We start from the raw sequence: 14,687 nt of genomic DNA, 5'->3' as shown, positions 1-14,687 counted from the left end.
TAGTGATCCGCCTGTTTACAGCCTCCCAAGAGCTGGGATTACAGGCACGTGCACCACAAGTCTCAGTTGCCATCTCAGTGCACCCTGGGGTAGGGCCAGCTGGGCAGGCCTGGGGGATCAAACCCCTAGCCCCTGTGCCTGCTGGCAGGTGCTTTAATCTGCTGAGCTATTTGGCTGGCCCTCATCTGTGGTTTTTCAATGTAGAGAGTCACTCCGGAGCCCAGGCTGGCTCAAACTTGGGCAATTCAGGTGTGTACTGCCATGCCTGAGGGTGTTTTACTTTTCCAGCCTCATTCTTTTTTTTTTTTTTTTTTTTTTCAGTATCGGGGATTGAACTCAGGACCTTGCACTTGCCAGGCAAGTGCTTAGTCTACTAAGTTATCTCCCCAGCCCATTTTTGTCTCCTAAATACCCCAGGTGAGCTGAGCCAATGTCTCCCCTATGGGTAACTATGTTGTAGGCCTCCTCCAGACCCTACTGCCCAATCTAGCCTTCAGAAATCACAAAATTTCAGAGCTGAAAAGCAAGTTGACAATTTTATTTTTTATTTCTATTTATTTTTATGTTTTTATTTTTGGTGGAACCAGGGATTGAATTCAGGCCCTTGTGCTTGCCAGGGAAGCACATATTCTACTGAGCCACCTCCCTGACCCCCTGACAATTTTAATCTATTCTTTCATTTTTTAGCCAACGAGGGGAAAGAGCCAGGTTAACTTGCCCCAAACCTCAGTCAGTACCAGAGCCAGGGACAGAGAAGAATCCCAAGTCCATTTGGATATGATTGTGCATGCCTATAATCCCAGGAGTCAGGAGGCTGAGGCAAGAGGATTGCTGCAAATTCAAGGCCAATCAGAACTGCATTGGAGACCCAGTCTCAAAAAAAAAAAAAAAAAAGTTTTGAGTTTCTCCACTGGGCTGTTTTCTCTGCTCCACTTGCCTACCTCTCCAATCCATCCTGCAAGACACCAGGCTGGCCAAGGTACCCTCGAGCTCATCATCTTGCAGGAAGTCCACAAAAAGGGGGAAGTTGTGCCTACAAGTGGATCTTAGGGGTGTGGAGTGGAAGGACCACAGTAGGTTAAAGTTAACTTCACACAGTGATGCAATAGTAGAATCCAAACTGAGTGCAGGTCGCTTTAAGGAAAGAATAGTTGTTAAAAAAAAAAAAAAAAAAAAAAAAAAAAAAAAGAGGGGGGGTGGAAGAGTAGCTGTAATCTGAAGCCTGCTGGAGGCTGGCTGGGAGGCAGCTATAAAAGCTCCAGGGCTGGCTAGAGCCCCTCGGAGTGCACACAGGGCCAGAGCCCGACCTAAGCTGGAGTGAAGCTGGGAGGGGAGCTGGGAGTGGAGCTGCGTGAACCACAGGTAAAGGGGCTCAGGGTCTGGTCTGCAGGTCAGGGCCAGAGAGGAGGGAGGTGGGGTACCCAGGAACAGAAAAAATGGCATGCGAGGAAGAGGTGTTGGAGAATAGCTTCAGTAGCTGGGGATAAGAGGGGGCAGAAGGAGTAGGGGAAGCAGAGGACAAGAGCTGGTTATCCCCAAACCCCACTGCAAGAAAGGACACTAAAGGACTTTAGTGACTGGGAAACAGTGGGGGGCTGTGGAAGCAGAGAGCTAAGCTCTAGGTCAGGTCTGAGCAGCTGCTCCAAAGGGCTACAGCCCCAAGAGAAGGACCCTCTCAGAGATGTCCCCACAGCGGTGGCCAGAAGGCGGCCAGCCTACAGCCCAGTCTGGCTTCTACTCACTCCTCTTGCTGCTGCTTTTTCAAAATTAACTGGTGCTGATTTCAAAGGCAATTTCCCAGCACTACCTAGCAGCTGGCTGCTATGCCCTGCCTGAGGGCTGAGCTGGAGTACAGACGGGCCTTCTGTTCAGGACCACCAGTGAGTAGGAAAGGTCCCACCCCTGGTGAACAATGGCCAAGTCCCCCAGCCAGTACATGGAGTTGGGGGGCTTGGCTGCCTGGGCACCCCTTTTACTCCCAGAGGCTTGCCTTGAGGCAAAGAAAAGGCTTGGAAATCTACCACTGCTGGGCCCACGGCTTTCCATACAGAGCCCTTAGCCTGAAGGAGCTTGGGGTGGGATCTAGGGAGTTCTAGTCTCAGGGCTGGTGCATCTCAGGTACTGGGATGTGAGATTTTGAGGTAATGGTCTACCTCACTTAGATTCTAAGATTTCAGAAAAAAAAAAAAATACTGCTGGAGGACTGGTAGTATTACCATGGGTGGGACAGAGGGGACCTCCCACACACACACACTGGAGACCCTCTTCCAAGACAGGGGAAAAGGGGTTCCCTTTCTTGCATGGGCCACAGTTTTGGCTGCCTTGTGGCTTGAAGCCTGTGTGGCTCTTGGAGAAGGAGGGGGGAGAGGAGGAGGCGCCATCGTGTTTGTCTTACAGCTGGGTTTAATCTGAAACACATGTTCTGGCTCGTGTTTATCCCCCCAGCTGGATAAAAGCAAGCTCACAACATCCCAGTTCCTGCGCCTCTTGGTCGTGGGAGAAAGGAAGGTTGACCTTAGCCCAGGCTATCTACCACCTCCCATGTCCTCCCCCATCTGGTAGGTCAGGAGGCTGGCTCCCATTCTGCCCTTTGGACAGGATGGTATCATTTTCCCTGTGCCCTGGCCAGTCCCAGTCTACAGGCCAGTCACCTTGCACGGCTCCTCATGTGTGCTCGGGGCGCCTACCACAGAGCCCTTCTGTCTGTCCCAGTATGGGGTTTAGCCTTTCTACTTTCTGCATCCCAGTGGCTTGAGGTAGAGGATTCGGTGCCATGGCCCTTGGTACTGCCCCTCCTGCACTTAGCTCTGGGCCAGCTTTGGGTCCTGGTCCCTTTCCCTGCCAGGTTCCCTCACTTCATCTCCAGTCCTCAGTTTATCCATGTAGTGACTGTGATCAGTTATATTGATCTGGAGTTTAGGGAAGGGACGACAGGACGAAGTCACTTTCAAATGCATCTGAACTATTTCCTGAGGTTGTTTCTTTAAATACTATGCCAGGCTGACTGTGTCTTTCCCCTTTCTCCCAACTCCCTGCTCTGGTGAGAGGTCAGCTGGGGCGAGACAGCTTTGCTGCTAGCCTCGTCTCCTGAGCATCCCACTGAATTTCCAGTCTCCAGTAAGCCAGTCCCCTGGGGCTCAGGCAAGGGAGGCTCCTGACAGCTCTGGCTGGGTGGAGAGCATCTGGGAGCCTGCATGTTGAGGTCTCTATCTCTGTCGGGCCTCTGGGGACTGCTGAGCCTCCAGTCTGAATGGACGGCAGCCATGGGGAGAAGCCGCTGGTGAGAAGGCAGCGGGCCCTGGGACTCTCGCTCAGCCAGCTCTAGGAGGGCTTAGAAAGCAAGGCTGCTGGTTCCTGCTAGCGGTACTGACTTTAGCTGAACAAACTCAGAGATCTTTTCTTTGTTGCCTTTCCTTCATTACAGTGTTGTCTGGTGGATTATTAGATTTAAAGTTAAGGACTTCAGCCAACAATCACGTGCTGCCCTCCTGACTTTTTTGATCTAATTTTGGGGAAAATCAGGGAAGTTAGTGTGCTGTGTACAGAAAGGGATATGGCGGAACCCAGGAGCCCCTCAGGATGCTGTGTTGTGGGGCAGATGGAGAATATGGCCCAGTCAAAGATCTGGCTGCTAAGACCTTGTCTGACTTTATAACTAAATAACTTCTTGGAAGATCTTATGTGTAAAAACCCCCAGCTGCCTTTGCTGCTCCTTGCCTGGTTCCAGGGTGAACACAGGGATGAGGTGCACAGGAGAAACTAGTACCCTAGACCCTGATTTGAGAGTTTTCTCTGTAGGACTGGCCAGATAGCTCAGCGGACTAATGAGTATGCTCAGGCAGAGTGCAGCAGCAGCCGCCGGGGTTCAATCCCTGGCACGCCTGTAATCCCAGCACTTGGGAGGGCTGAAAACAGGAGAATTATTACAAGTTCATAGTGAAACCCTGTAGACCCTGTACTAAATACATTAAAAACAAAAACACATGAGAGTTTTCTCTGTGGTCCAGGTGCTAGACTGCAAGCTTGGTGGAGGGGCCACTACTGAGCAGGGGAGGTGAAGGAGGCAGTCTTACAAGCCTCTGGCCAGATGTGGTGGTGTGTGCCTATAACTCAAGGAACTCAGCAGGCTGAGGCCAGAGGATTGGAAGCTCGAGGCCAGCCTGGAGAACTTAGTAAGGTACTAGGAATAAAAAGAGAAGAGATGTAGTTTAGTGCTCCCTGGCTTCAATGCCCAGGAAAACAACAGAGTAGTCTGATGGAAAGAAGGCTCCAGGGGCTTCAGAAGTATTTACTTTTGAGCTGAAAGGAGTGAGAGGGCATGGCTCCACAGGGAAGGGACTCTTGGATTCTCTGGAAGAAAAGCACATTTGGGGGCCGGGGAGATAGCTCAGTAGAATACGCGCTTGCCCGGCAAGTGCAAGGGCCTGAGTTCAATCTCTGGTTCCGGGAAAAAAAAAAAAAAAGCACATTTGGCAGTTGGATCATATGAAAGTTTATTAATCTTTGGCATTAAGTGCTACTAAGGTATTACTTTATTTTTAATGTATTTAGGACAGAGTGTCTACAGGGTCTTACTACATAGACTGGACTTGTAGTGATTCTCCTGTTTGCAGCTTCCCAAGTGCTGGGATTACAGATGCACGACCATGCCCAGTCTCAACCACCATCTCAGCATGCCCAGGGGTGGGCTGGCATGGCACGCCAGGGATTGAACCTCAGCCGCTGTGCTTTGCCTAAGCAGATGCTTTAGTCCACTGAGCCACTGAGCTATTGGGCCGGCGCTAATAGGTATTACTTTAGCTACATTTTATAGGAATTAATTTTACTTAAGAGACCACTTAATACCCAGACTAGAGATTTTTGTTTTTGAGACAGTCTAGCTATATAGTCCACACTGGTCTCCAACTCATAGTGATCCTCCTGCCTCAGCTTCCCAAGCGCCTAAGTGCTGGGATCACAGGCATGCACCATTTTTTGGAAACAGGGTCTTTCTGTGTAGCCCAGGCCGGCCTCAAACTCATGGCTATCCTTCTGTCTCAGCCTCCCAAGTGTCTCCTACCACACTGGGCCAGGATAGAGATCTAAACTGAGATTACCCTCCCATTAGGGGAGGACCTCTTGAAGTGGAAATGAGAAGGGGATGAACATCTGTACAGGCCATAGGTTTCAGGCTACAGGAATCCAAGGAGCTTGAGAACCCCCTGGGGATGGACGGTGTTGGACTGGACGCTTCCATTTTGGTATTTCATGATTCCAGGGACAGGACCTGGGTTTTGCAGCCATTCTCTTAGGAGACAGTGCCCAAATCAGACAAGAAGATCAGGTGCTTCTGGTGAAAAGCATCAGTGTGTGCAGGTGCTAGGGCCCAGCCAGTGCAGAGGACCCCACTTCAGGGCCGTTACTGTTCTGGAGCTTTAGGTTCCAAGATAGGTCACTGGACACCAAGTCTGTGGATGAAAGCCCAGCTCAGGGCATGACTGGATTGAGAGGCAGGTGCACAGTGGGAACAGCTGGGAGGGTGCTGTCTTCAAGCTCAGGGACACATCTGGGCTTGGGAGGTGGAGGGAAGTTGCTTGCTCTACCTGTCCTCTTTTTCCTTCTTAGCATGGTGTGGCAAGCCTAGATGTCAAGGGAGGGAAGTGGCCTGCATCTCTTATTTCTCTTGCAGGCTCAGGATGCAGGCCCTTGTGCTACTCCTCTGGACTGGAGCCCTGCTAGGGCATGGCAGCTGCCAGAACATCGCCAGCAACCCAGAGGTCAGTGGGGGTTCGGGGGTGAGAGCATCAGTGATCCCAGCCTTTCCTCAGCAGGCAGTAGAGGGGATGGGACTGGGAGGTGGTACCTGGGTTTCAAGCTAGGCTCTGGCCTTTATTCCACCAGGGTCTGGGTTTCTCCCACAGCATTTTTCAAAGGTCAAAGTAGGGTCAAAAATAAGATCCAAAAGCCAGGTCTGGTGGCACATGACTATAATCTCAGGACTCAGCAGGCCGAGGCAGGCGGGTCACAAGTTGAAAGCCAGCAGCCTGAGCTACCTAGTAAGTTCAAGACCACCTTGCATTACAGAGTGTGAGCCTGTCTTGAAAGAAAGAAAGAAAGAAAGAAAGAAAGAAAGAAAGAAAGAAAGAAAAGAAAAGAAAGAAAGAAAGAAAGAAAGAAAGAAAGAAAGAAAGAAAGAGAAAAGAAAAGAAAAAAGGTAGCTAAGAGGTCGGGGATATAGCTCAGTGGTACAGTGCCTATCTGGCAAGCACAAGGTGCTGAATTTGATTTTGGGTAAAACAAAACAAAACAAAACAAAACAAAACACAGCAATGTCTGGGGCTGTCCTTTCTGTAAGGACCTTTCCCCAGTTACTCGTGGGGCTGAGTGGGCAGTGGTCTCCGACATTTATTCAGACACTGACCAGTGGTGCAGCCGAGAATGAGTTAGTGTGGGCAGACACCTCCTGTCCAGTGAGAGCACAGCTGGGTTGCAAAGGCAGGCAGAGACTCTTGCAGACAAGACCCTGCTATATGAAAGTGTGTGTTGGAGTCCCTGTTACAGGAGGGTCAAGGCAGTTGGGATATATTAGCAGGAACCCTAGATTTGACTGTGGCTTCTGAGTTTGAATCCTGGTCCTACCTGTCACTGGCTTAGTGACCTGACAAGTCACTCTTAAATCTCTCCCCATTTCCTTAAAGGGTACTGCGGCCATTCAGTTATCTCTCACCTGAATACCTACTCTAGGGGTGCTGGGATGGATAGAAATGTAAAAGACTCAGTTCTTGTTTTGAGGAAGTAAATTCTTTTGAGATACTAGTCTTCTGGTGCATCAGATAAATACATCAACAAGTATGGAGTGAAGGCAGAAAGAACCAGCCAGTATTGAGGGTGTGGCTCAGTGGTAAAGTACGAGGCTCTTGGTTCAATCTCCAGCACCATAAAACAGAATAAAAACTAGCAAAGAGCCTGGCACAGTGGTAGGTGGCTCATAAGTAAGTAGGTGGTAGCTGACTCTGAAAAACTGTCAGAAAAATGGAAGTTCCCTTCAGATAGGAAAAATCTGTTTTGGAGAAGATGAGCTCATGAAAGTCAGGATGGGGTTTGATGAGGGTGTCTACAAGAAGCCCTGGAGCTGGCAGTAGCCTGCTATGACCTGAGTACAGGGTTTCTTAGGGAGTCTGGTGCTCAACTTTTTTTTTTTTTTTTCTTTTGTGAGTGGTAAATGGAACCCAGGGCCTCATGCATGCTGGGCAAGCAAGCACTCTACCACTGAGCCACATTTCCAGCTGCCATTTAGAAAAAAAAAAAAAAAAAAAAAAAAAATGTTACAGCCTGATGGCTCACAAGTCACAAGTAGTTAAACCTGGCTGCTTTACCTTGATCTTAACCATCCAGCAGAAAAGTATAAAAACGAAATATAAGAAGTAAAGCCATGCTGTTATGTTAAGCTGTGGGCGACTCAGGTCAACTATTTCTGACATTGCCAGTCAAGCAGAAGACCCAATACTATTATGGGCTACTGGACTCTTTTAGAATATTTTGCTGAGTTTACACACCTATAATATTCAAATAACAGAACAAAAAAAGGGGATATAGATGAATGTCCATTTTGTATCTGTGTATTCAAAGTGGTTAGGATAGATATATAGTTACATTCTCTTAATGAATAGAGATATCAAGTCTGCATCTTGTACAGCAATTAACCACTAGGAAGAATGTATGCAGTGTGTTAATTATTGAAACTGTCCTACCAATTTGGTTTGAAACTGTCTCATTGCTATTTGTTTCTCAATAGAATTATGGAAAAAAAATAAAAATAAATAAAAATATCCATTGTATAACCAAATAAGTAAATAAATAAATAAACCTGGCCGCTAATCTCTCTTCTAGGCTGCCTCCCCACAGCTAGAAGCTCATGCTAACCATTCTGATGTTGGGCCAAACATATCAAAATTAGGAAGGAGAGCTTCCAGGGGCCAGAACACAAGTCCACTCAGTACCATAAGAGGACATTGTTCACTGCCTCTCCCTACCAGTCCTTTCATTCTAAACCAGGTCTTCCTGTCTCCTGCCAGGACTCCCAGGCCCCCGAGAGCACAGGGGAGCCAGTGGAGGAGGAGGACCCCTTCTTCAAGGTCCCTATGAACAAGTTGGCAGCGGCCGTCTCCAACTTTGGCTATGACCTGTACCGGCTGAGATCCATGGAGAGCCCCAGCACGAATGTGTTGCTGTCTCCGCTCAGCGTGGCCACAGCCCTCTCCGCTCTTTCGCTGGGTGAGTGCAGGGCAGCTACATGAGGCCACAAGGACCTGGAGTGTGCAGTTCCGGGAGGCAAACAGGTGCTGGGAAGCTGGATCATGGCTCATGTAACTGGGAACTTGAGGGTAGCACGCAAAGTCCCACTTGTTGACACAGTGACATCAGTATTCTTTCCCTACTATGTGCTGGCCATTTGCCCAGGTTCTAGGGATATAACCACCCACCAGCAGGTCTGGACTTACCCCCAGTAGGGTCACAGCTGATCTCACAGGGGACACAGATAGAAGGGTAACTACACAAAAGGGCAGGTGCTGCAGTGGGAGGACAGGGACTCAACCCCAGCCTTGTCTCTCTAGGCTTGATACCTTTATCCTACTGTAGGAAAATCTCTTAAGCACGAAGGCACTTTCTTCCAATGCCCTTGAATTCCTTGTCGACCTAAAAGGTCTGCAATATCCACTTATTCAGGCTCCTAGAAGATAAAATGAGTGAGGCCTGATTTGGTTATAGAGGCTCCATCCTTGTCTCTCTGCAGGAGCGGAACAGCGAACAGAATCCATCATTCACCGGGCTCTCTACTATGATGTGATCAGCAACCCCGACATCCATGGCACCTATAAGGAACTCCTTGCTGCTGTCACTGCCCCCGAGAAGAACTTGAAGAGTGCTTCCCGGATTGTCTTTGAGAGGAGTCAGTCATCTTTCCAGCCTGGGCTGCCAGAGAGCCTGGGACTCTTATGTTCCGTGCTGGGGGTTTCTTTCTAAACAGATGATGTGTGCTCAGGCCAGGCCTTGGCACTGGTGGGCAGGAAGGGACCTGTGAGCCCAAAGAGGATCAGAAACAGGAAGTAGGCTGCAGAGACAGCGGGAGGGTTCGGGGAGGGCAGTAACATGAAGAGGAACAGCAGTGGGCAAAGTGAATTGTTCCTTGTTCAATGCCCAGGGAAGCCAGCAGATGTCCTGGTGAGTCATGGGAAGATGCCGGGCAGGAAGTTGGGGCCTGCTGAGTGATGAACCAGAGCCTAAGTCTGGCATGCTCTCAGACAGAGTGCTGGTTTAGCTCTCTTGCACTAACCTTGTTCCACCTCTTCTCAGAGCTGCGGATAAAATCCAGCTTTGTTGCACTACTGGAAAAGTCATATTCGACCAGGCCCAGAATCCTGACTGGCAACCCTCGAATTGACCTTCAAGAGATTAACAATTGGGTGCAGTCCCAGATGAAAGGGAAAATCCCCAGGTCTACAAAAGAAATGCCCAGTGGAATCAGCATTCTCCTTCTCAGCGTGGCTTACTTCAAGGGTGAGGGTTTCTCTACTTCTTTGGCCAAAGAAGATGGCCTGCATATATAGAGGAGGCTGAGAAAGAGAAGTCAAAGATCTTACCCAACAGGAACCTAGAGGCAAAGCCAGAGGAGGATCTGAGAACCGCATGTGCTAAACCTATCTGCTTGTCATCTATCAAGTGTCTTAAAGTGTTTGCTTAGTATCCACAAATTGTGTGAGGCCTAAATGGGGCTGGGGATGGTGCTCAATTTCTGACTTTTAAGTTAGAACAGGTTTAAGACCTAACTTTGCCTTTATGAGCTACTGGATCCTGCACAAGTTTCTTAGCCTTTCTGGGCCTGTTTTCTCCTCATTAAGTGAAAGTCCCACCTTCTTCATAGACACCTTGTATATATTTTTTGACAGTTATTATTTTTATTTATTTATTTTTTGGTGGAACCGGGGATTAAACTCAGGCCCTTGTGCTTGCCAGGCAAGTGCTTATTCCCCTGAGCCATTTCCCTGGCCATCTTTTTTTTTTTTTTTTACCATATTAATACGATGAGCTGTAAAAGGCTCAAGTCAATAACTTCTGAGGATAACCCACTAATGTTATAGACTGCTAGACAGTGTTGGATTGTTTTGCTGAATTCAAACACCTATAGTATTTAGATGCCAATTGAATATCCACCTCTGACAGGACTAAACAAAAAAGGGGGATACAAAGGAAAGATCATTTTGTATTTATATATACAGAATAGTTAGGATAAATATACAGCTACTTTCGCTTAATTCAATGAGAAGAGGTGTACTAATAGTGTTTGGACAGGATATCCTGTCTGCTTTTTGTACTATGGATAACCATTAAGAAGATAACAATGTACAATGTATTGATTATTGAAACTGTCCAATTAATCAGCTTTGAAAATGTCTCATTCATATTTGTTTCTCAATAAAATAAAAATTAAAAAAAAAAAGAGACAGTTATTCACATGTAGTTCAAGCTGGCCTTGAATTCACTGTGTTGCCCGGGCTGGTCTCAAACTTATAGTGATCCTCCTATCTCAGCCTCCTGAGTTCTGGGATTACAGATGTGCCACCTCCCATCCCCCAGCCTGTATGTTTTTGTTTGCTTTCACAACCCTGGTATTGTATCTAGACACAAGAGTGCTTAGGAAACTTGTTAGTTATTGATCAATATTCTTCCAGTAAGCAGTGGTGAGGTACCCAGAGCCATTCCACAGGCCTAATGTGAGGCCAGCCTCATTCAGATATGGGGTTGGAAGGGAGGTGGTTAAAATGCTTTGTGACTCTGGGTGGGCTACCCCATCACCATCAAACCAGCCTGGCCTACATAGTGAGTTCAAGGCAGCCGGAACTACATAGTGAGACCTTGTCTCAAAAAACAAAATGAAAACTCCTAAAAGGAAATGAAAAAGAATAACTAACCAGGGATATAGCTCAGTGGAATAGCACTTGCCTGGCAAGTGCGAAGTCCTGAGTTTGATTCCCAGTAAGAGAAAAACAAAGCCCCCAAACCTTAAGACATCTGTCATGTGGCAGCAACAGTGGGCTCCATAAGCTCCTAGGGAAAAGTCAGATGGCTTTCTACTTCAAGCACTGATGTCCAGGGAATGAAAGAACAGTTACAGGTCTGGTATATTAAAGCCCACACTACACCAAAAGAGCTTGATAATCCAGAGTCAAACCAACAACATCAATGTATTTCAATCTGAGCTTACTTGCATAAGGTATTCAGGGCCCAGGAAATATTGTCACCCAAGCCACACATGCTGAGATTGAGCAGCTACTCCTCCTCCGTCAGAGGTCCTGATGGCTAAGGTTCCTTTAGGTGGGTGATTTTCAACATGCTTTGTACACACAGCACAATCCTGTGGCCTCTCTGGCATCTAGGACTCAGGACACTCTGTCATTTCATTCCAGGGCAGTGGGTAACAAAATTTGACTCCAGAAAGACTTCTCTCCAGGATTTCCACTTGGATGAGGAGAGGACTGTGAAAGTCCCCATGATGTCAAACCCCAAGGCTGTTATCCGCTATGGCTTGGATACTGACCTCAACTGCAAGGTCTGGAGGGGTGAGGCTGGTGAGGTTGGTGGGTGGCAGGAGAGGTCAAAGGCAGGTAGAAGGTACGGATCGTGGAAATAGACTGACCTTTTGAGATCTGACAGCTATCTGAATTTCACCTGTGTATAACTTTGAGGAAGCTACTTATCTCTTTGAGCCTTTCCTTTTAAAATAGGGTGAGGAATAGTATGAAAAATTATCTACTCAGGGTTTACCCTTTTTTTTTTTTTTTTTTTGAGTGCTAGGGATGGAACCCAGGCCCTCATACATGCTAGGCAATTGGTAACTATTTTACTCCTGAGCTACATTCCAAGCCTGACTTCCTTTATTCTAAGCAGTTCTTAACCTTCTCTTTGGGAATGACAAAAGTGCTGAAACATTTGAGAGAAATGCCATTTGTACATATGAACATACTTTTGCATCATTTCCAGTGCCTTCTGACAGAATTTGTTTCATGGGCTTTATGCTAAGAACTTCTGCTCAAAGGACCCATTTTATTATCACTTCCGTATCATACCCAACTCCACCTCTAATCTGATGCTCTGCATGTGCAAATGATCAGTGCAAGTTGGCAGGTTGTGGTGTGTGTCCATCCCCAGGCTCTTGGGTTCCGAGGGATTAACCCATGTGCTCTCTCTCTGTTGGTTTAGATTGCCCAGCTACCCTTGAGTGGAAGCATGAGCGTCATCTTCTTCCTGCCTGTGAAGGCGACTCAGAATTTGACCATGATAGAGGAGAGCCTCACCTCTGAGTTTGTTCATGACATAAACCGAGAACTGAAGACTGTTCAAGCAGTCCTGAGCATCCCCAAGCTGAAGCTGAGTTTTGAAGGCGAAGTTACCACGTCCCTGCAGGAACTGAGTACGTTTGCAACTTTCTCTTCCTCCCTGGAGATGGGGTGGGGTGCAGTCTTTGAGCCTTCACCGTGCCAAACAGAATTCAAGGCCCCATGGCGTGGCAGGGAGGTTCCAGCTGCTTGCTCCATTCTGATAGTGCTGGAGGGGAAGATGGGACTGCCTTGCTGTTAGGCTCAGTCCTTAGCACCTTAGCATAGTCTTACAACAGGAGCTCAGAACAGTGCCTGCCAGGACAGGTCTGTGCCTCTTTGTTGTGTGCTCTAGGGAAGCCACTTACCTCCCCACCAGCTTTGGGAGCTACATGCCTCACAAAGTTTAAAAACAGTTCTCTTCCAGCTTATCTTCCTACTTTTATTTTCCCCTCTTGTAGAACTAGGGATTGAACCCAGGCATTTGCCCTAAGCTGCATTCCCTTGCTTTTATTGTATTTATTATTTTTTATGTTGAGTCTGGGTCTTGCTAAATTACCCAGGCTGGGCTTGAACTTACCTCAGCTTCCCAGAGTGCTGGGATCACAGGGGTACACCACCATATTTGGCTTGGTTGCCTCCTTGAGAATTAGGACTTTGTTACTACCGGGCCTACAGGGGAGATGCTCAATGGCTGCTGCTGCAAGGGCAGTGTGGCTGGTACTGTGACAGCTCCTGGGCCAAGATGGGCCTGGGCACTGGTGGTAGCAGCTGAAAACAGGCATGGTGGCACAAGCTTGTAAAAAAGAAAAAATCTCAGAATTTGGGAGGCTGAAGCAGGAAGATCACCACAAATCTGAGGTGAGCCTGGGTCACATAGTGAGTTCAAGGCCAGCCTGTAACATGGAGCAAGACATTGACTTAGAAAACAAAAAAGATCAAGAATCAGGATTGTATTGTTTGTTGGGTGTTGAATGAGGCGGGGCTTCCATTAGACTCTCACTCAATCTTTGCAGAGCTTCGATCCTTGTTTGAGTCACCTGACTTCACCAAGATCACAGGCAAACCTGTCAAGCTTACTCAAGTGGAGCACCGGGCTGGTTTTGAGTGGAATGAGGAGGGGGCGCCAGGAGCCACAGCTAACCCAGACCTCCAACCTACCCGCCTCTCATTCCCCCTGGACTATCACTTGAACCAACCTTTCATCTTTGTCCTGAGGGACACGGACACGGGGGCCCTTCTCTTCATAGGCAAAATTCTGGACCCCAGAGGTACTTAATTAATGTTCCAGTTTAACATTCTAGTATTCTAGGAAAAAGAAAAAAAAAAAAAACCCAGAGGGATGGTAGCCCCCATAGTTTCAATGTATACTTTACAATAAAAGAGCTTTATCCTTAATTTTTGTTTCTTTGAGCTTTGTTGTTGAATATGAAGATAAATTACTTTTTAGGAATCTGTTAGTTCTATACTTTTAGCCTGGCACTTAAACTCTAGAGAATGTCACCAATTATCAGTGTTTAGTTACTTGTGTTGTATTACATTGGGACTGCTTCTCTGCTTGGAGGCAGCTTATGCCTTAGGATCATTGATTCCCCCAACAGGGCATTCCCTGCCCTAGCTCTTGCTGCAAGCTGTGGTGGTAAGCTTTCTGTGCTTATAGCAGAGAACTGAGATCATCAGTAGGAGACTACATCTAGTTCAGGTCACATTTTTAGAGGTGGTTCCATGACTTTTGGGTGTATGATGAGGCAGTGTACATTATGGCAGGCGCTCATGGTGGAGGACACAACTTGCCTCTTGGCTGGGGAGCAAAGAGAAGGAGAAGACCAGGGTCCCACTATCTCCTTGAGGGTACAACACCACCTCATGATCTAAAGACCACCTGATTAGGCTCTACTTTTTTTTTTTTATGTATTTGGTACAGGGTCTCACTATACAGCTTGGACTTGTTGTGATCCAGTGCTGGGAATACAGGTCTGCTTAGCATGGGGGTAGAGCCAGTGCAGCCTGTGGTGCCAAGGATTGAACCCTGGCCCCTGCACTTGCCTAAGCAGATGCTTAGTCTACTGAGCTATCTCATGGGCCCTAGGCTCCACCTCTTAAAGGTTCCACTATCTCCCAACAGTTCCATGCTACAGACTAGGCATGGACCTTTATTTTTTAAATTCACTGTCTTTCTTTCTTTCTTCCTTCCTTTCTTTTTTTTTTTTTAATTATATTTATTTATTTACATTTATTTAGAGTGTGTGTGTGTGTGTGTGTGTGTGTGTGTGTGTGTGAGCCCACTTCAGCCCACCAAGATGTGGTGCTGGGGGATCGAACCGCGGTCCCTGT

At 47.5% G+C, this 14,687-nt stretch overlaps 1 protein-coding gene across 1 annotated transcript; it reads left to right on the top strand.

Annotated features, from left to right (window-relative positions):
• Window positions 1-1,237: 1,237 nt before the first annotated feature.
• Serpinf1 (serpin family F member 1) lies at window positions 1,238-13,751 on the top strand. The gene is made up of 8 exons (XM_004635472.2): window positions 1,238-1,362; window positions 5,669-5,756; window positions 8,055-8,253; window positions 8,774-8,929; window positions 9,334-9,537; window positions 11,445-11,587; window positions 12,238-12,448; window positions 13,370-13,751. Exons 2-8 carry the CDS (start codon window positions 5,676-5,678, stop codon window positions 13,630-13,632), a joined length of 1,257 nt encoding a protein of 418 aa, XP_004635529.1. The 5' UTR covers window positions 1,238-1,362; window positions 5,669-5,675; the 3' UTR covers window positions 13,633-13,751.
• Window positions 13,752-14,687: the final 936 nt, after the last annotated feature.

The sequence above is a fragment of the Octodon degus genome, unplaced genomic scaffold (genome assembly GCF_000260255.1).
Source record: "Octodon degus isolate 3935 unplaced genomic scaffold, OctDeg1.0 scaffold00072, whole genome shotgun sequence".
NCBI classification, from domain to species: domain Eukaryota; kingdom Metazoa; phylum Chordata; class Mammalia; order Rodentia; family Octodontidae; genus Octodon; species Octodon degus.
Note: the sequence above shows the minus strand (reverse complement) of the source record. Positions and strands in the feature narration are given on the sequence as shown.